The 21,692-nt window shown below is 36.9% G+C and overlaps 2 protein-coding genes across 2 annotated transcripts; one reads left to right on the top strand and one right to left on the bottom strand.

The window, feature by feature from the left end:
- Positions 1–250: 250 nt before the first annotated feature.
- On the top strand, positions 251–1,455 carry b3galt9 (beta-1,3-galactosyltransferase 9; the record flags this gene model as incomplete). Its single annotated transcript, XM_026262510.1, has 1 exon — positions 251–1,455. A coding segment is annotated over one exon (1,125 nt), but the record flags the coding sequence as incomplete, so codon positions are not given.
- A 5,551-nt stretch (positions 1,456–7,006) lies between these two features.
- On the bottom strand, positions 7,007–20,599 carry LOC113097273 (E3 ubiquitin-protein ligase RNF165-like). Its single transcript, XM_026262504.1, has 8 exons — positions 20,413–20,599; positions 10,583–10,781; positions 10,346–10,471; positions 9,724–9,844; positions 9,529–9,633; positions 9,358–9,453; positions 9,153–9,256; positions 7,007–8,992 (listed from the first exon to the last, which is right to left on the bottom strand). The coding sequence occupies exons 1-8, from the start codon at positions 20,471–20,473 to the stop codon at positions 8,875–8,877; spliced, it is 930 nt and encodes a 309-aa protein (XP_026118289.1). The 5' UTR covers positions 20,474–20,599; the 3' UTR covers positions 7,007–8,874.
- Between the last annotated feature and the right edge of the window lie 1,093 nt (positions 20,600–21,692).

Genomic DNA, 21,692 nt, shown 5'->3' with positions numbered 1-21,692 from the left:
AGAAACAAAAAGTATTAAAGTAAATCCTACACCAGATTTTCTTTTTTTAATTTATTTTTTACTATAATATGTTGTTTGTCTCTGTCTCTGTCTCTCTGTTTCTGTCTCTCTCTCTGTCTCTGTCTCTGTTTCTGTCTCTGTCTCTCTCTCTCTCTCTGTCTGTCTGTCTGTCTCTCTCTCTCTCTCTCTCTCTCTGTCTCTCTCTCTCTCTCTCTCTCTCTCTCTCTCTCTCTCTCTCTCTCTCTCTCTCTCTCTCTCTCTCTCTCAGATCTGTGTGTTCCGGCTGCAGACTCATCAGTGGTGCTTCCTGTTGTGTAACGTCATCTTGTTTCACGCGTTGCTGTTTGGTGGTGACTTAGTGGAAGAGTTTCTCCTGCAGTCGTCTCCCGCTGCCTACACCGACCGCTTTGTCCTGGAGGTCCGGGAGCGTGCACGCAAACTGGACCTGACTGAGACCAGGCTCAACACTTCACAGCTCTACCCCATTAACACTGAACCCTGCCTCCATCATCAGGACCTCCTCATCCTCACGCTGGTCCTGAGTTCTCCTGGAAACTCGAGCCAGAGGGAGGCGGTGCGAAACTCCTGGGCCAATCAGACGACGGTGCACCACGTTGCCATCCGGACTTTGTTTTTCCTTGGCCCCTCCCCTTTAAGGGTGGAGCTTGAGAGGATGAGGGAGGAGTCTGCACGCTATGGTGACATTGTGCAGTTCGAGGGAGGTGTTTCCAGGGGTGACTGGCAGAGAGGACACTGGGAACATGTTAAAATGGCACTTCGATGGATCCTACTTTTTTGTCCACAAGCACGATTTATCGTTCTTTCTGAGGATTCTGTGTATTTAAACCTTCCTGCGCTTACATCATACCTTCTAGGACTGAAAATGCATCCTGAAGAACTTTACCTAGGCAGGGTCATCCATCGAGCCCCACCTGAGCGGGACCCTGACAAACCGCATTATCTGCCCTATCAAGTGTACCCTGATAAGTACCTCCCAGACTACTGCTCTGGCCCGGCCTTTCTTCTATCTCAAGATGTTGTGAGGAAAGTTTATGTCGCTGCTGAGGATGTTTCGTTGCCCCTCCCCTCCGACGTTCTGATTGGCCTGTGTGCAAGACGGGCAGGTGTGGTAGCCACTCACAGCGCTCGGTTTTCTGGCGACCGACACATTCGTTATAACCCTTGCTGCTACAACTTCCTATTCAGCTCTGCCAAAATGGGTGTGGGGATGATGGGCGTGGCCTGGCGGGATTTAGGGGCGGAGAAGGGGAGGAGCTGTGGCATGTTGGAGACATATTACAGTTTGGTAGTGTGCAAAACTATGACCTACCTGGATAAACTTTCTTTTCTGAGTAACAACAAATCACAGGGCTAGAGCAGTTGGGGATACTTATGAGTATACACTCAAATTCAACTGTTCTATTATTTAGTGCATAAAGTGTCTCTGTTACTTTAAAAGGCCTCAAATTTAAAGGGGTGGTTCACTGTTTTTTTTTTTTTTTTTTTTTTTCAAGGCTTAATTGCGTTTATGGAGTGTAGTCTTACATGCGTTAATGCTTCGTTTAAAAAGAAAAAACGAAATATTTTTTACACAATATACCTATATTCCACACCACTCCGTCCCTTCTCTGAGAAACGCACTGATTATTTCCTGCTTTTATTTTTCCTGCTTTTTCCTGTTTTTTATATTCAAACAGCAACATTACACACTTACGTTAAAAAAGTGTGCAGTAAATTGATCATAACATTACAGACATTTACAATGAACATTTATAATTTACTAATGAATTCTATTTCAAATTAATGTTGTTCTTTTGAACTTTACTCAGCAGCAAATCATCATATTATTCTGATTTCTGAAGATCATGTGACACTGAAGACTGCAGGAATGATGCTGAAAATACAGCTGTGATCACAGGAATAAACAACAGTTTTACATGTTTTAAATAGATAATATTATCTAATAATTTAAGTGTTTTACTGTATTTTTAATCAAATAAATAAAGCATTGGAGAGCAAAAAGGAATTTTACAAAAACTTAAAAAAAACTTACTGTCTAAAACTATCAGCACATAGTAATTTGGGTTGAAAACTCAGTTTCACATTGACTCTACTTTTGATTCATCTGTGTCACACATACAACAGTGTTAGAGGAGAGTGAGAGTGAATTATGTATTCCTTTGTTAGTAGAGAATGTAATGTTTCATAAATCATTACAAATAAATGAGCATATTACAGGTGATAGATTCACTCTCGTCTCTTTTACTGAATATTCACAAATAAATGCCAAAGATGATATTATAATTGAGTGTACATTCATGTTTAGATTGATGGTCTTGTTAGGCATTTAAAAGAGTTTGTTTGGCCCTCTAGTGTTAAGATGAATTTACTGCTTCTTCAACATATTGAGTGATTTACAATTCTAATAAATAAAACAATGTGTATTTTATAAATTAGCTTGTACAAAGTGTCTAAGTTTTGTCCACACCATCTAAATTAAGGTGGACCAGCTAGAAACCATGTAAAACCAGATGCCGCTATGATTCAGCTGGATTTTCTAATAATTGATATAAGTTTTGAAATAGAAAGATAATTGAAAGCAAAATGTGAAAATGCAAGACACAAAACAGATGTTTAAGCATTTAAACAATTTTATTACAAAATGAGCACATACAAAAAAGATAATGTACAAGCTTTGAAATTAAACAAAATTAAAGCAAAAACATTTTAGCAATGCCACTTTTAAATTCATCATTAGTAGTAGTAATAAATAAGGTACAAAAATTCCACCAAAAGAGTTCTAACATTTTACACAGACTTTTTTTACTCAACCAGTTACGTACTAGCAGTCACACCAGCAGGAGGCGCTATTGCTTTAATATGAATGATAAATACTCTATATTCTGCTAGAAAATCCGCTAGTGAAAAAACACCCACAGCAGGCGGCACCCCTGTCACTGGCACTTTTAGGACAACATTATTATTAATGTCTTCTTTTTTTTGTTTGTATTTCAAATGCAAGCAGCAGCAACAAAAAAAAAAAAAAAAAAAAAAAATCAATCCTCTAATATCATTAGTAGAACATCTGCACTAGTCTTTATTTTCTCTATGTAGCTGTATATTTAGTCATGTATATATTCAAACCTGAGAAAAACATGCATTAAAATCTGTTGTGCTTTATCATAGTCCATTAGTCCTGACCCTGCCATGAAACAGGGAGAGAGAAGAGAGAGAGAGAGAGAGAGAGAGAGAGACTGGCAAAATATTTTTGGACGAAAGAGGATTCATATGCCCTGGAGACAGTGTGAAAGCACTGACTGACAATAACAGAGATGAAGATTAAGAATAAAACAGAAATAGGCACAAGGAATGAAAGATTGCAAAAAATAAAAAAAGTTCCAAAATCTAGTGAGCCTCCTATTTAGACCAGACAGCACCATATGCACGACTCCTATGCAGTGACTAAGATTACATGTACATTTAATAGAGAAGCATTGCGACAGGCTCCACTACAAAAACTGGTGGAGAATGTGGGCAAAATAACCATAATCCATTCAGTACCCAAATATATTGATAAAAACAGTTCCATGCAATTAACAATTGACTATTTTAACCAATATGTATGCATGCTACTAATTTTAAGCATAGCGCTTTGCTAGCTTAGCAATATGCTAATATGAAACTACACAAAAAAAAATTTTTTTTTTGATTGCAAATAATCCAGATTGATGCTTTACATCACATTTAAGAATGCTTTGCAAAAAAAAAAAGTTTTTTTCTTAAATATGCATGTTTAATTCAACATGCGACTCGACACCAGTTCCAGTGTATCTTAAATTCTAAGTCAGATATCTTGTGCACTTGGTGTTAATTTGGTCACTTAAAAGGTTTCTTTTCAGTTAGTATGCTGCCTTAGAGGTGAAGGGCAGCTCATTAGACTTCGAACACACCCTTAGAAAATGAGAGAATGTAAACATTAACAATTTAAGACATGAGAAAGCAAGCAAGTAGAGGATGTAAACATTAATAAGAATAAGAGTCTTCAACACAGAGAGAAAGACTATAGACAGACATGAGACAAGAGACAGAAAGATTGTGTAAACATTAACAATGTAAGAAAGACTTACAGAGAGAAGAGAAGAGAAAGAGAGAAAGATTGTGTTGCAAAGGTCACCATAGTGGTCAAAACAATGCCAGTGAGAGGGTGGCCTTGGAAAACTAAGAGTGCAAACAGGACAGCGAATCAAAACCCATAATACTCTCACTCCGCTGCCGTGTCTGACCAATCAGCAAGCGGAATGTCAGTAAGGTCACAGCACCAAAGGGAGAAACACACGAACACGACCAACCGCATGCGAAGCATTCCCGCAAACCAACTCAAACATGAGGTAAGAGTTTTAATTATTTTGTGTTATTTCTACATAAATAAAATATGATTCCATTGGAAAAAATGAAACTATACAAAATTAAATACGTACCCACGGTATCTACAGTTAGTAATAAATTATGATTGTTAAATACTTAAGGCATTTCAATGGACGTAACCCTGTGTAAACGATCAACACGAGCCATCATCCGCCAATCAGCACACAGAACACTAGGGGAGGAGCCAACGCACAGGAAAAAAAATGCAGCTCATTGGCTGTATCTAATATAGCCTATATATATATATATATAATGTTTTTAAAAAGGACTTTTAGGTCAAATTAAGCAAAAGTGAATCAAAAATAGAAATGTATGCTTTAAAGAGAAGGCAATTCCAGAATGCATTTTCGATCAGCTCATTCACAAAAGTTGGTGGAGAATGCGGGCAAAATCATGTTTTTTGTTTTACATATACATACATACATACACACACACACATACATATATATATATATATATATATATATATATATATATATTAGGGGTGTAACGGTTCACAAAATTCACGGTTCGGTTCGGTTCGATACACTGATGTCACGGTTCGGTTCGGTACGGTTCGGTACGTTTTAGATACAGCAAAAAGAAAAAATTGGCAGATAAATTTCCTTGATTTTTATTTAAATGTTTTATTTATTAAAACTAACAAAGTATGTGTTTTTTTTTGTTTTGTTTTTTTTTACATTGAACAATGATGGAGCTATTCTTTACCCATCTTCTATGGTGTTTTCTTAGCAGCATACTGTATAAAACAAAAATAGCTCCTTATAAAAATTTTTTACAAATTAAATGTAATATTGTTGTAGTAGTTATGAACAAATACAAAGATGTAACTCTTTTTATATTGAACTCTATAACTCTTTATATTGAGTGTGTTTTTACTCAGTTGGTTCTCTATTTGGGCTTATGTTTTTTGGAACAAAGCAGGAATTACGGTCTGGCTGAAATGGGCTCGTGAAGGAATATTGTAATGGGGCTCAATTACATTAAGCATGTTCTTAAAACCTGCGTTTTCCACTACAGAGTAAGGTCTCATATCCGCGGCTATAACGTAAATGCACCATTCGCTGCGGTGATGTCCGTATACGGAGCCCAGGACGTCACCTGTAGGAGAAAAAAAAGCAATCCGTGGCGACGGTTTTGCAATCCGTCCCCTCAGTTTATAAACCGTACTCACGAATTCATAAACTGTTCACTCGATTTAACAAATCGTGCCCACGAATTTCCAATCCGTGCACTCAGATTTTGTAAACCGTACCCTCGGTTTTTGAATCCGTACTCACGAATTCATAATCCGTGCGCACGCTTTCGCAATCCGTTCCCTCGGATTTGTAAACCGTACTCACGGATTCATGCAGCAAACTCCTACGTGTTAACATACAGTTTTATTGAATATTATTATGTGGAATAGGTTTACAGCAAAGTGCCTTAAGTGATTCTCTATCAAGTGTAGTACGAGGTGGAATACAAAGATTTAATAAGAAAGATGCGCATTAAAATCTTGTTCAATTGCTGATAATCTATAATAGCACTTGATTATTATTGTGCAATAAACCTGGCATTGTGACTGACTCTGGAGTAATTTTTTCCTCTTTTGTAAGTTATTTTGGATAAAAGATTCTTATGCATAACCTGTTTAATAATATATAATAATGATACAAATAAAAAATAAAGTTATTTTTTATAATTTTAATTTGTAGGCTAAATAAATGAGTACAAGACAGTAAAAATGTTTGTCATAAAATAATTTGTGAATTGCTTTATTTTTAAATAACCTTTGACAGTTTTGGAAATGCTTGTGTACAATTCTTTCTTAACATGAAGACTTATTTTTGTGATTTTATTATACTAAGCTCCACCCACCTCACCCCACCTGCCGGAGTTAGATGCATGTTTCACTGTTAAGTGTAAAATGCGTGTCAGTTTTCAAACCCGAGGGAACGGATTGCGAAAGCGTGCGCACGGATTATGAATTCGTGGGTACGGATTCAAAAACCGAGGGTACGGTTTACACAATCTGAGCGCACGCATTGGGAATTCGTGGGCACGGTTTGTTAATCCGTGGGTACGATTTGTTAAACCGAGTGAACAGTTTATTAATTCATGAGGATGGTTTATAAACTGAGGGGACGGATTGCAAAACCGTCGCCACGGATTGATTTTTTTTCCTCTCCTACAGGTGACGTGCGGGGCTCCGTACCGAGCCTTCAGCGCGTACTGAGTGAGCGAGCGCCTGACTGAGTAGCCTAACATAAACATATAAGTGTGTTTTTTTTTTTCTTCGGGGGTGTCAGGGGCGTTGCCTGTTACGTCGTTTGGGTTATTGGGCTACCTTGTTGAACGCATAACATTATATTTCACACACCTTTTTTATTTTCCAAATTTAATTAATTAGTCCAACGAACCGTTCGGTATACATAATGCGTACCGCGTACCGAACCGAAAGCCTCGTACCGAACGGTTCAATACGAATACGCGTATCGTTACACCCCTAATATATATATATATGTATAAACACAGAGAATCACAATTCTTACTTTTTTCTATGAATTTACATCTCTGTTTGCATTGTTTGTATTTTGTTTTGTTTTTTGCCTCTTCAAGGAATAAATAATAAAACTAGTAATTGCAGCTTTTTTCCTCACAATTTAGACTTAATTTCCCACAATTTTGGGTTTTTCCACAATTCCGAGTTTATACTTTGCAAATCAAATGTATTTTTTATAGTTGAAAAAAAAATGTCTAGATTATGAGATAAAAAGTCGCAATTACAAATTATTATTATTTTTTTTATCCCATAGTGGAAACAAGCTTCCATAGTTAACTACTTATGTAGGGTAGACTGCAAGATTATGAACACACCCCGAAACAGACAGTGAGTGAAATTGCCAAGTTTACATTTCAAGCTAAATTCAACCAGACATTTCAGGAAAAAAAAAAAAATCCATGTAAAAAGAATATCCTTGTTGCAAGTCGTCGGAATTAAACTTGAAAACAGTTAAATGCCAGAAACATACGCATTGCATCCTGTGCATTTCTGCAACCTTCAGTGCTCAAGGGGGCGACAGTTTAAACCTGATGTGCTATTGTTTGTGTAGCTAGCTGTAAACATGTCAACATATTAGCTAACTTCAAGATTCTCGACATTTGAGCTGAAACAAAAAACTACCAGCATATGTTTCGGGGCCAAATACAAGTAATTCCTGCGTTGCGTCCCTCTGTCTAGTCCCACTTGTGTGCTGCTGGCGGATGGTCCTCTATCACACCACATTCTACATTGTAGTTCTAGCAATACAGCATAGCAACCAGCATAGCAACTACGAGGGGAGACCCGTCATACAAGAACACGGTTGGACACGCACAAGCCCCGCCCCCCTCCAAACACTGCATGTTTTAAATACCAATAATAAATACAGTAATCATGGCAGCGCAGCACCAGAGTGAGGCCCGGGCACTTCAGCTATGCTCACATGTGCTTTTTTTAGTAGGCATTTAGGGTCAAAGGTCATGGCAGGGTCTCTCTCACTCACGCACACACACACGCACGCACACACGCTACATGAGTCTGATAATGTTACGGATCTTCACAGCTTAAAGGAGCTAATACACATCCATGCATTTGCGCGCACACGCATACTTTCAGATGTACCTTGAAACAACAACCCAAGCACAGATGCATGCAACTACTACTGCGCCTATCTACACAAATCCACCAATCACAACATTCTCTGCCTACTTTTTTTGTGTGTAAGACAACAGCCCTCCTCCTGCTGTCTCGGAAATGAGTTGCTTTTGTGTTTTCATATTTTTCGTGGTCGTTGCATGTTTTTTTTTTGGCTTCTCTACATGCACCGTCGTGCACCGCTAACCCATGAAAATATTAGCACACATACGATACACACGCACCAAAATGGTGAACAAGCACACAAATGCAAGCCGGAGTAGCTCCAGTGCGTAAGACTAAAGCAGTATTGCAGATAAAAAATGCAGTGGACACACACACTCCAGCAGCAAGATTTGACAGTGTCTTATCCGCCATTGTGTATATATCATAAATAGCATGTAAGTGTGTGTGTGTGTGTATATTGTATGCAAGCTGAGGGTCTTTAGTAAGGTTCATGGCTTAAGGAATTGCACAAATACACACACATATGCTACGGACACACACCATTTCTCTACAGACAGAATCACTTCTCGCGACAGACCCTTTAGTTTCTACCAGCACGTGTGTGTGTATGTGTGTGTGTGTGTGTGTGTGAGAGAGAGTGTGTAGTGTCAGTTATTGTCATTGGCTCAGTAAAGCGAGTGAGTGTGTGTTAAGTGTGTGTTGCATGGCTCATCATACACGTGTATAGGTAATATACAGTGTGTGTGTGTGTGGATGGAAATGTCAGTGGATGTAAAAGAGCGAAAGACAGCATGTGTGTAAGTTATTTGTCAATGCGTGTTATTTCAGCTCTCGGGGGAGAGCTGTGTTTGGATGTCCACTCTGCAGATGGGACACTTCCTACTGGTGACCAACCACTGATCCACACACACCTGATGGAACAAATGCATACAGGGTAACCTCCTAAAAACAGAAGAGACAGATAAATGGTTTATTAGGACGAGTGGAGCTACATTAGCATTCAGCATTTTGTATTTTGAAGCTCTGTTATTTTCATTAAAACACCTTACTGCTCCTTGACTTGTGAATGTAGGTGTATAGTGTCATCTGTATTATACACTACCTGACATTTTCTCCATCCTCCAGCATGGAGAGGCAGATGGTGCATCTCTCATCCACATCTGACTCTTCCTCACTCTCACAAAACTTCAGATCCAGCGGCTTCCGCTACACACACAAACAAACACAAACACCAGCGTGTTAGCAGCAGAAAACTGTAGGCTGGACTTGAAGATAAAAGTGTGAATGTGAACAGTGTGTGTATGTACCTTCTTGTATTTGTGCGGGAAGGTGAATCTCTCTATGGTGGTCTGTATGGCCCCTCGGCTGACGCTTCCCAATCGATCCTCCAACTGCAGCAGCTCCTGCACAAAATCAGTGTTAAATAGAGCAAAGCATGAACATATGTGAGTTACGGTTCATCTGTCTGTGTGCTTTACCTCATAACTCTCCCGAACAGCAGATGAGTGTCTGCTAGGACTAAAGCTCTGCAGAGCCAGCAGATGAAGCTGTGGATACGGATAATTCCTGATCTCATGGACAACCTGCAGAAAACACAGCATACATGAGTATAACACCTGAGCACCACATTCAACACTTGCACTTACTATATATATATATACACACACACTCACCACTTGGGAGGTGTTTCTGGGTAAGTGGTGCATTCTGGGAGAGGCCAGGTAATGCTGGTAGGGTTGAGGGATCTGCTGCACAGGATACTGATGTGGCACACCTGCTTCCACACTCAGATCCCTAAAAACACACATTTTCTTTTTATTAAGAGCAATTTCAAAAAAACACAATCAGCAGCAGGGAATTTGTGTGTGGTTGATTATTTTCCCTTTTTCACCATAAAGAGAATTCCTAAAATAAACAAGGAAGTTTGTTTACTATGGAGGCTTACCTTCTTTCTTACAATTCAGAGAGAGAAAAAAAAAACATTATAATTGGGAGAAAAGAGTAAGGTCTCGATAACAACTCATTTTGGATTTTTTTTTTTTTTTTGTGGTGTGGGGAAACACTGATTTGAGAGAGGTAAACTCAAAATTCAGAGAAAAAAAAAATCACAATAATGAGTTTCCAACTTGCAAATGCAAAGTACATACTTCACAATTGCAAGTTACAATAAATGCAGATTTATATAAAAAAAGTTAAAATTTACAATTATGAGGAAAAACCCTAATTCTGAGATTAAAAAGACACTGTTCAGTCGCCGAAATAAGTTTCCTACTGCTTTGTGTTTGCAGAACTCACCAGTCAGTGCCTTCCGCCAGGTATCTGGGCTGCTGTGGGATTGGCTGAGGGACGTGGAGGGGCGGAGCATATTCGTATCCTGGGCGTAACCGATGAGTGTTCATTGGGACTCGCTCCTGTGTGCGTCTGAAGAGATAGAGAGGAATAAAATAGACTTTTTATTCTTCAATTGTTTGTGTTTTTCCTTAATGTGTCTTTTATCTTAATGAAAGGTGCATGTGGACGTGTGTTTTGAACCTGCGCTGCAGTAGCTGTTGCTGGATGAGGTATTGCTGCTGTAAGGCCTGAGGTAGGAAAGGGGGCGGGACTTCCTGGTACTGAGGCGGGGCGAGGGGAGGGGCCGGGAACTCAGCAGGCAGCGGTGTTGCAGTAGCAGCCAGGTGGAAATGCCGGCAGGAGGTAGCATGACTATGCTGGTGCCTGCTAAAATGTGCTCCTGTATGGGATAAGCAATCACACAGAAGAGAGAGAAAGAGAGAGAGAAAGAGAGAGAGAGAGAGAAAGAGTGTCCACAGAATCCATCAGAGATTAGCGACATTGTGTGAAAAACATAAGTTATGTAGCAGCAATCCTGCATGCAGCTTTTTAAAATGTAAAAGTTTCACGTATTTAGACTGATTCTGGCAACAAGCTAAAGTTGTGTAAAATCATTTAAAAATCTATTCACAAGTAAAAGTTTTAATTTTTTTTTTTTTAACTGTATGCAGAATTTAGCATAAGATGCCGTATTCAGTACATTATTATTCCATTCTAAACATGAGAAACACACACATGAACAGTTAGCTAAATATAACTTTTTTGGTAATGGTAACAATAGATTCTGCTGAAATTCCACATTTACTGAAGCTATTGTTATTACAGAAGAACTTGTTACTGTTAGTCATCACTAAAACATGAAAATAATAATAATATTATATTAATGAATGAATGAAATAATTATATAAATAAAAATAAATAAATAAAATACAGCTAGTGTTACTACAGAGATCCTGTTATAATTTAATGTTAGTCATCATTAAAACATGAAAATAATACATAAAATTACAAAATAATAAACAACAATAAATTTAAAAAAAATTAAATTAAATTTTTTATATAAAATATACTGTTATTGTTACTACAGAAAAAACGTTAATTTAGTTTAAGCCATTGACAAAAACTGAGAAAAAATAAATAAAACAAAATAACAGTAAATAAATAAATTCTAAATGTAACTTTTTACATTCAACGTGCATTTTTCCGGAAGAAATAATATCTGCTGTAACAATGGCAATTAGGTATAACTGTGGTTAGCAGGGTAAATGTGTGATGTGGTGTATTATCTTATCAGCGGGACATGAAGCAGAACCAGAGCTCATTCTGATGGATGTCCCGCGTTAGAGAATATGACCCGTTCTTTATTTAACGGACCAAGACTTTTCTTACTCCATGAAAGTCAATTATTAGATGAAAAGTCTAAATGATGACATAATAATTCAGAAACCTTTATCTTAGAATTTTAGTGTAGTATGTCATTATTTTGACTTTGTCCTAATTGACTTCGCATATAATAATTGTAATGTGTACTTTAACCCCTCACAATTATGAATTTGAGAGCGGACGCGGCTGGAGATAACAGACAGATGGAGGGGTGGGGGGTTTCAGGGACACACAGAGGAGGAGGGGATGATGGGATTGAGGAGGGGGAGGGGGAAGGGAGAGAGGGACTGTTTGACAGCTGCTCCTCAAACCTCTATTTTAACCATTCAGCTGTCTAGCTCTCTCTCTCTCTCTTTCACACACACACACACACACACACACGATGGGATTCCATGTTTTATGGGGACTTTCCATAGACAATGATTTTTATACTTTAAAAACTGTGTCCAAACCCTTAAACACAACTCTCACAAAAAAAGCTTTCTGCATTTTTTAATATGATTCAGAAGAAGTTTTCCTCATGTGGACAAAAAAAAAAAAAAAAAGTCCCAAAACGATGAAATATTTTGGGTATAACTATCCTTTAGGGGATACTTTGTCACACACACACTCACTTTAAAAGTTAGCTATACATAATCCTGCTTAGGTGATGCCATAAAACCTTTATAAAATGTTATTAAACAGATCTTTGAAATACTTGAATCTGAGTTTTGCAGTTAGATATTTGTTAAACTGTAATGATATGAAATAAGATAATAAACTTGCATGGCTATATATACACTGCTATTCAAAAGGTTAAGGTCTGGAAGACTTTTAAAAATAAATTTCTTCAGAAATAATTTCTGTTCATTTAGGTTACATTTATGATCAAAAATACAGTACAATCAGTAATATTTTAAAATATTTGTGCAATTTAATTGAACTGTTTTCTATTGTTATATATTGTAAAATGTAATTTGTGATGTGAAGTTGTATTTTCAGCATCATTCCTCCAGTCTTCAGTGTCACATGATCTTCAGAAACCATTCTACTATGCTGACAAAGAAACATTTCTTAAACAGCGGTTGATAAAAAGTTCTAATGAAGAGCATTTGTGTCGAGTTGAATTTCAGTGCATCCTTGCTGAATAAAAAAAAAGTTATCTTTAAAAATGCATCTTACTGACCCCAAACAGGTTTTGAACAGTATTGGAAATACATGCACATACTTAAAGCTTGGCCAGTGTCATCTTTCTTTCTTCTCACATTATAAAATATTCCAAATCTCTCTCAAATGCATTAATCTATGTTTGACAAGTAGCGAAATAAACCTTTTTTAAAGTTAAATTTAAGATCTTGACTATATGGTTAAATTAAACTGGAGTGTGTTATTTCATGTTCAAATAATTAAGTGAGTGTAAATCCATCATCACTTCTTGAGAACTGAAGTTTGGTACAGCCATAGAAATGTAGAAACAAACAGCCGTAGAAACATTACTATTTTTAATGTTTTTGAAAGAAGTTTCTTCTGCTCATCAAGCCTGCATTTATTTGATCAAAAATACAGAACAAACAGTAATATTGTGAAATATTATTACAACTTAAAATAATAGTTTTCTATTTGAATATACTTTAAATAATTAATTCCTGTGAGGCAAAGCTGAATTTTCAGCATCATTCCTCCAGCCTTCAGTGTCACATGTAACATCAGTCTATCACATGATCATTTAGAAATCATTCTAATATTCTGATTTATTATGAGTGTTGGAAACAGTTCTGCTGTCTAATATATGTGATCAATAAAAGGTTAAAAAGAACTGCATTTATTCAAAATAAAAATAAAAATTCTAATAATATATATTCTAATAATATATTTTCTTTACTATCACTTTTTATCAATTTAACACATCCTTGCTGAATAAAAATACTGACCCCAAATTACTGACCAGTAGTGTATATTGTTATTACAAAATATTTATATTTTAAAAACATAGCTTTTTTTTTTTTGTACTTTTTATTCATCAAAGTATCCTAAAAAAGTATCACATGTTCTGAAAAAATATTAAGCAGCAGAACTGTTTCCAACTTTGATAATGAATCATCATATTAGAATGATTTCTAAAGGATCATGTGATTAAGATCCTAAAAATTCAGCTTTGCATCACAGAAATAAATTATAATTTAAAGTATAATAAATTTAAAAACAATTATTTTAAATTGTGAAAATATATCACAATATTACATTTTTTCTTTATTTTTGATCAAATAAATGCAGGCTTGATGAGCAGAAGAAACTTCTTTCAAAAACATTAAAAATAGTAATGTTTCCAAACTTTTGGTCTGTACGGTATATAACTGGACTGCATGCTTGCAATGTCTGACTGTTCAGTTTGTGAACAGTTTAACACTATTGGTCAAGTTTCCCAAAATGTAATGGTAAAAAACAAAAGCATGAATCTGACCTCTGCCTTAAAGGAATAGCTCATCCAGAAATTACAATTGTGCCATCATGTTGTTCTAAACGTGCATGGCGTTTCATCTCCCAAATGCAAAATAATAATATTTTTGGACCCCACTGACTTTGATTATGTGGACAAAAGAAAAAGAAAATACTTATATATATATATATATATATATATATATATATATATATATAAAAATCACCATATGTTCTACAAAAAATGACAGAAATGTCATTTCAACTGTAGTACATTCTGAAGTCTTGATTGTTCAGTATCTCTTGTTTCAAGCAGTATTTTGCAGGAAACTGCTGGTTTTGAATTGCATTTTTTTTTTTGTTGTTGTTGAGGTGAATATGAGGACAAAATCATGTGGTAAAATGTCATGAAAAAGATTTAAAAATGCTCTGGCCGGGGAAAGGGAAACACTCACGTTTGGAGGAGAAGTTGTTATTTTCCGAGTGCAAAAGTGCAGAAACTGTTGATATGGGATCACTATTGTCTCATTTCATGGTGTCTTTGGAGAAGAGAACAGAGGAGAAACGGGCGATTTCCTCAGTGGGAAATATTCCCCAGGGCTCCAGAAATTCAAGCAAAACTCTCAGATCAGCAGAAACGTATGAGTGCGGTTCACACGCTCTGAATTCTAATGATCCTGTTTCTCCGCTTCCCTCACAAACCCAGGCAGAAATATTGATCAGTGAATAACAGTGCTGTATACTGCACATTGTGAGTCTCTAGTTAACCATGCACTCTTCTATCTGAGATTATGACATTTATAGACCGAAAACTGTCTGACCTCCATCATTAGAAATAAAGGTCATCACCTAAAGTCAAGCAGCAGAGCTTAATGAATCAGATCTGTTGAGACTAAACCTCATTCAGATGTGTTTTTACTGCCTGACCCTTAACCTTTAACACTTTCTATCAAATGATCCTTTTAATTTCTTCCTAATCTAGCTTCATTTAGACCAGTTTCCCCTGTAGGCTCTAGAAATACAAGTCTTTTGCATACAGTAATTAATATAACTACATATGTTTATGATGGTCATCCATTTAAACCATCAAAAATGTGTAGTAATAAACATTATAAGAATTAGGTAACCAGACTGAACCTCAGGTACCTTAAAATCAACATGAAAAGCCATTTGACCATTTTAATTTCATTATCTGATGTTTTAGGTTGGTAAGATTTTTAAAATGCTTTGAATAGAAAGTCTCTTCTGCTCACCAAGGTCACATTTATTTGGAAAGATAATAATACTAAAAAATAAACACTAAAAATTTTGAAATATTATTTAAGTTTCAAATAACTTACATTTTAATATGTAATTTATTCCTGTGATCAAAGCTGAATTTTTTTTAGCATCATTACTCCAGTCTTCAGTGTCACATGATCTTCAGAAATCATGAAAATACATTAATTTGTTGCTCAAGAACAGTTCTTATTATTATTGTTGAAGTGGAAATCATCTGTGCTGCTTCATATTTTTTCTGAAAACAAAAATATTTGATAAATAAAAAAAATAAAAAATAAAAATTGCTGACCCGAAACTTTTTAATGGTAATGCATTTCTGTAATGGTCTGTCAAAAGTTGACCAAAATGACTGGAGAGGAGATGGATTATAACAAAATTATGCATGTAAAGAATATAAATTCATTCATTTCTGAGATCAAGTAGACTTTAAGCATTAATTTTCACTCGAACCCCATTTCTCCAGAAAAAACTAGAACGAAGGGGAGATACTCTAATGCAGGAGGTCAGATGGTGAGATGCAGATGGGATGTGTCTGCATATTTGTGAGTGCACATTTCCCATGATTCACTCTGGCAAGTGGGAGGAGCTGAGTGAAGACTGGAGGGAGGGGCCAAAGAGGCCATAGAGTGGAGTGGGAGGAGTTTGAGGGAACATGAAAATCAGCAGAGAGCACACTGAGGGTTAAGGGAACATCTACAGTCTTTATTGGAAAATATTAGTATGAGTGGAATTGTGTGATCATAATAATAGCAATAATAATTCCATGCAAATAAAGAGCGAAGGCAAGGCCCGACCATGCTCCATTAAGTTAACATAACAGAAGCAGCATCCAATGGGTAGATGTGTATGCTACAACACGTCAGTACAGCAGGACATGTCTACACAAAGATACATTGGAGTTTGCTGTTCAATGTTCCAAACCAAAGAAACAATCAAAACCAAGAGGAAAATAACAAACATGGTCATGCATTACAGCCTAGTACAGGAACAGAAGGCAGAGAACCACAACCAAAGAAATAGAGACATTTCCATACTAGAAGGACTTCTACAGTGCAGTTCTAGTGATCCCTGTAAAGTGGATGACATTAGCACTCGCACAGCGCTCGGTAGCGCTAGGCTAATGCTAGTTTTGCAGCATGGGCAAATCGAACGAATGAGGGGCTGTTTGAGCGACGGTCGGGTGAAGTGTGCCAGTCTAGAGCCAGAAACTAATGCTTAGTTACTCGTTTTTGTCCTTTTACTACTTCAAACTAAAGACAACTGTTTTTTACTTAAAATACACCATTTAAGTCATCTTTAAAAGGAATAGATCACCTAAAATAAACATTTGCTGAACATTTACTCACCCTTAGGTCATCCAAGATGTAGAGGAGTTTGTATCTTCATCAGGTTTGGAGAAATGTAGCATGGCATCACTTGCTCACCAATGGATGCTCTGCAGTGAATGGGTGCCGTCAGAATGAGAGTCCAACCAGCTGATTAAAACATCACAATCAACACCACTCTAGTCCATCAGTTAACGTCTTGAGAAGTGAGAAGCTGTGATCTGTGCAGATTTCTCTCCTGATCCAGATGAGACGACTTTTTCACTGGAGTAAGCGTTAGGATGGATAGAGGACTCGTTTAAAAGATAACATGCTTTAATGATGGATTTACTGCTTATAAACACACAGCTTTTCACTTCTCAAGACATTAACTGATGGACTGGAATGATGTGTGGATTATTGTGATGTTTTAATCAGCTGTTTAGACTCTTATTCTGACGGCACCCATTCACTGCAGAGGATCCATTGCTGAGCAGGTGACGTTAAGTTAAATTTCTCCAAACCTGTTCTGATGAAGAAAAACTCATCTAGATCTTGGATGTCCTAAAGGGTGAGCACATTTTCAGCAACTTTTAATTTTTAAGTGAACTATTACTTTAACAGTCATATCAAATCAAACATATCTGACGTAAGATGTATGCTCTTCTAAAAGGTGTTTGATATTAACCGTGAAAAGTCTTGAAATAGCAGCATTTCTATGGTTTCCATGTGTCACTCTTTGAGGATTAATAAAACTCAGACAATTAAAGATAATACATCAATGGAAGTACAAAAAACATATTACATACCTGACGTTATATATGAAGTCACTCACTCTCGTGTCATTCTACGCACATATGCTGTCATTTTCCCATGCAATTCAAAACAAGTCTTTTTAGATCTATGTTACAGCCGTTTTCCTTAAACAGCCAGCTTTAACTCACTTACATTTAGTTCCATAAAAGAACCATTTGTATTTTTGACCTTCAAAACCACTGAATGCAAATGAGATTTCAGAGTTCTACAGCAAAGAAAACAAGTAAATAATACCTTCAGTTTCACTCGTAAGACATCAGAAGACCTGAAATATAGTTTATGTGTCATTTAAACCAGGGTTATTGACTTTACCCAAAACTACTAAAACCATTTTTGTTAGTGGGGAAGCTGAAATCAAATCAAATATTAATATTAGAAGAATTGTTTTTAAACTAAAAATAAGGATTGTTGCCTGAAATAAGTTTACACTGAAGCACTAACATTACTAAGTAAATAAAAATGTATATATATATATATTTTTTTTTTCTCGTCCTTTCTGGAGCCCCATCAATATCCTTCTAACATTTTATATTTCCTACAAAACAAATAACAGCATATGGGGGTTGAATGACATAAAGGTGAGTAAATACTGAAAGAATTGAATTTATGCAAACTATTCCTTTAAGGAAGATGGTATAGATTTAATTTGATTAAATCATTCATGGGTAACCCTAGGGAGGCAGAACCTACAGAGCGAAGGGTCACTGAGTGAGATATTATCGATCCCAACTGTACATGCATAATTAGAAAAATTTACATCAAGCTTCTCTAGTAAGTTTCTGAGTCCAACCCTCTGGCGAATCCCACCGGCACAGCACACCTTCCCAAAAGACAGAGACAGTGTTTAGGGGTCGATCAAGCCCGGCTATGATCGAGTGAGAGGCCAATGCATCCACTTGACAGAAATTTACAGCAAAAATGTTGGTCTATCCACACCGAGAATGGGACAAATCACAATGACAGTCGTAAAAAAGCTAAATGCTACAATGAGTTGTTATATTAGCAACAATGACCATTTAAAAATAAGAAGACAAGAGGATTCTTCTAGAGAAGAGAGAGTGTTATTCTGCAGTCTGTTACACTGGATGAGTGAGAGTTTGTTTGTAATGTCGTCTTCAGATGGAAAGAGAGGGAATGAGAAGAGGGAGTCACAACACAGCTAGATGCAGGGCAGGCAGAGGCTATAGCACAGCAGCGGCGGGTGATCGTTAGATACACAATGGAAGGGAACAGAGCTCTGAAAAAAAATGCGGTATGTAGAATCAGCCCCCAGACTATGGAACAAGGAACAAAATAGAAACAAATACAAGCACAATCAATGAAACCATCGGTTTGCACTTAAATTATTACTATTATTATTATTGCACACATATATCAATGCATCTGGGTCTCCTGGTGCTAACGTGTGACAGTAAAATGCATACAGCACTATATTTAATGCATATTTTAAGCATCAATGCATTTGCTTTCCTGCTGGTGACAGTAAATATCCCACTCTAATATATTATTTAATTGCACATATTTTACTTACAGATGCTGATGCAGCATGGCTACAACATGCACCCCAAATTACTAGAATTATTATTATTGGACAAATATCGATGCATTATTCTTCTGGTGGTTACAGTAAAATGCATAAACTACTATATTTAATTGCATACATTTTATATACATTTCTTGTATCGATGCACTTGTTTTGGTGCTGGTGCAAAAGGGTGACAGTAAAATGTAAATACTAATATATAATTTATTTGCACACATTTTAAATACAGATGCACCTCATATTATTATTGTTATACAAATGCACACATATTGAAGCATTTGTTTTTCTGACGGTGACTGTAAAATGCATGTACTATTATATTATTTATTTGCACACATTTTATAGACAAATGCTGGTTCGACATGATGCATCTCATTGCATCTTTTATGTTGCACTTATGCATGCATCATTTTCTGTTGGGGTCAAAAAAATGCATAACATACTACTATAATCATTTAATTGCACATTTGATATACGAAAGCATCTACAAAATGCATGCCACGATTATGATATACGAATACCGTTAAAGAATGGTGCATTTCTGCTATTATTATAATTGACGTGCACAGATACTGTGTACATGGACGCACATCTTATTTTCAGCAAGACATGGCTGGCTAAGATGGGATTCTAGATCCAGGTGTTTTCCCCTAGTCCAGCAGAATCAAACACATTTCCATCGGCAATCGATGATTTGATTTTAAAACGATGCGATATTTCACGCATTCGCCTTGTAAAAGCTGAATTTGTGAGAAGGTTCAGCGGAGGATGTTTCGTGGCACTGCAGCTGCCCATCAGCACACTGACTGCTGAAGCCATGTTTAATTATTCATAAACAAAACCGCACACGGCGGAACGGATGTGAGGGAATTTAACGGATCGTAACGCGTTATCTACAGTGCAACTAAGTCGCTTTCTAATACGAAGGCTCGTGTTCGTCGCATCGCGCTGAAATCTTGTAACGAGAGCGTTTTAGTTTGACGCCCCAATGAGGAGCTGTAAATACAAATACATGTCCACGCATAAACGCGTAACGTTAGAGTTATTTCTATATTGCTGACACAAAGGATGACGCTGAGGAACGTGCTACGCGTTTTCCAAAATGTGACCCTACAACAAAATATCCAGTAAATTAAAACACACTCTGTCTAGAATATACATATAGTGTACATTTTATTTGCTGTTACGCCACTGAACAAATCGCTCCGTGTTTGTGTCTCTTCTCCAGGCCAGCAGCCTTTGATCATTTCCGCGCGATCCTCTAACGACATGAAAAAAGCTGCAATTACCTCTACTTCTGACCGAACCGAAGACGGGAAGAACCAGATATCCGACGTGCACTAACACCATCCTGGCTCCTTTGTTGCTGTGCTGCCCATGGACACCTTCGCCTTCCGATACGAGACCATTCAAAATGCAGCCCAGACGCCAGCTGCCCGCACACAAAGAGAACGGCAGCCAATCAGCGAGCCCAGCGCCGCTTCCTGTGGCTCCGGCCTCAGCCAATCACAGCGCTCGGCACGGCGGCGAGTCTTTTGTGAATTAGCTGTAGGGGGGTTGACGTTCTGGACGCGGCGGAAACGCTCAGCTACCAAAACGCGTCAAGATTCGCAAACTATGACGTCAGCGTGCAAGTACATTTTGAAAAATAGATAGAATAGATAGATAGAATGCTGTGTTTAGTACTCAAGGTTATGCAATCAGTCTATTTTTTGTTCAAGGAATATTCTGGTATGACCTATTTACAGCTCCTGTGACAAGTTGTTCCTTACCATACATAAATAAATAAGCAAATAATGGCTTAAATTGAGGATTTGAACAAACCCTAACCCTAAATATTATCCAAAGAACATGATATTTACCTGACATACAATAAAAAGTCAGGAAAAAAAAACTGACTGGATGGCTTACACTTAAGGAGACTTTCGGCAAAACAACCACTTTTTTTTGTTTTAACTCATGCAGCTCTTAAAAAGTTTTTTTTTTTTGTGAAGCCACAGAAGGACCATTGAACCTTTCATGTGCTTAAAATACACATTTTCATATTGTGAAGAACATTTTAATTATCTAAAGAAACTTTTATCAATATAAAGAGCCGTTTGTGGAATGGAAAGATTATAAATATGTTAAAAGTTCTTTATTGAACCATAAATTACTATAAAGAACCTTTATTTTTAAGAGGGTATCATTCACTTTTTAACAGTCTGAGGTAACTGGTGTATAACTGTTGTCAACACAGTTTCAGATTTGTTGTTTGTAATAAGTTTAGGTCAACAGAAACATGATCAACCTGTTGATTTGTGTTTTAAAATATATTTTTTGAAAGAAAGCATGAGCAAATCACAGACAGACAGACACAGTCTGTTGACTATAAAGGGGGTTGGTGGCTCTGAAAGACTATACACTCCATATGTCAGTCCTGAACCCTTCCCCCAAACACACACACACACACACACACAGTGTGATTATCTCTACTCCTTCTGTTCATACTTCTCACCACAACCCCTGTGAAGACCCTCAGCCTCTCTCTCTGTGCTCCTCCAATTATAAAGTAACACATCTCATTCAA

The sequence above is a fragment of the Carassius auratus genome, unplaced genomic scaffold (genome assembly GCF_003368295.1).
Source record: "Carassius auratus strain Wakin unplaced genomic scaffold, ASM336829v1 scaf_tig00216169, whole genome shotgun sequence".
NCBI classification, from domain to species: domain Eukaryota; kingdom Metazoa; phylum Chordata; class Actinopteri; order Cypriniformes; family Cyprinidae; genus Carassius; species Carassius auratus.
The sequence above is the reverse complement of the archived record's forward strand: the minus strand, read 5'-3'. Positions and strand labels throughout refer to the sequence as shown.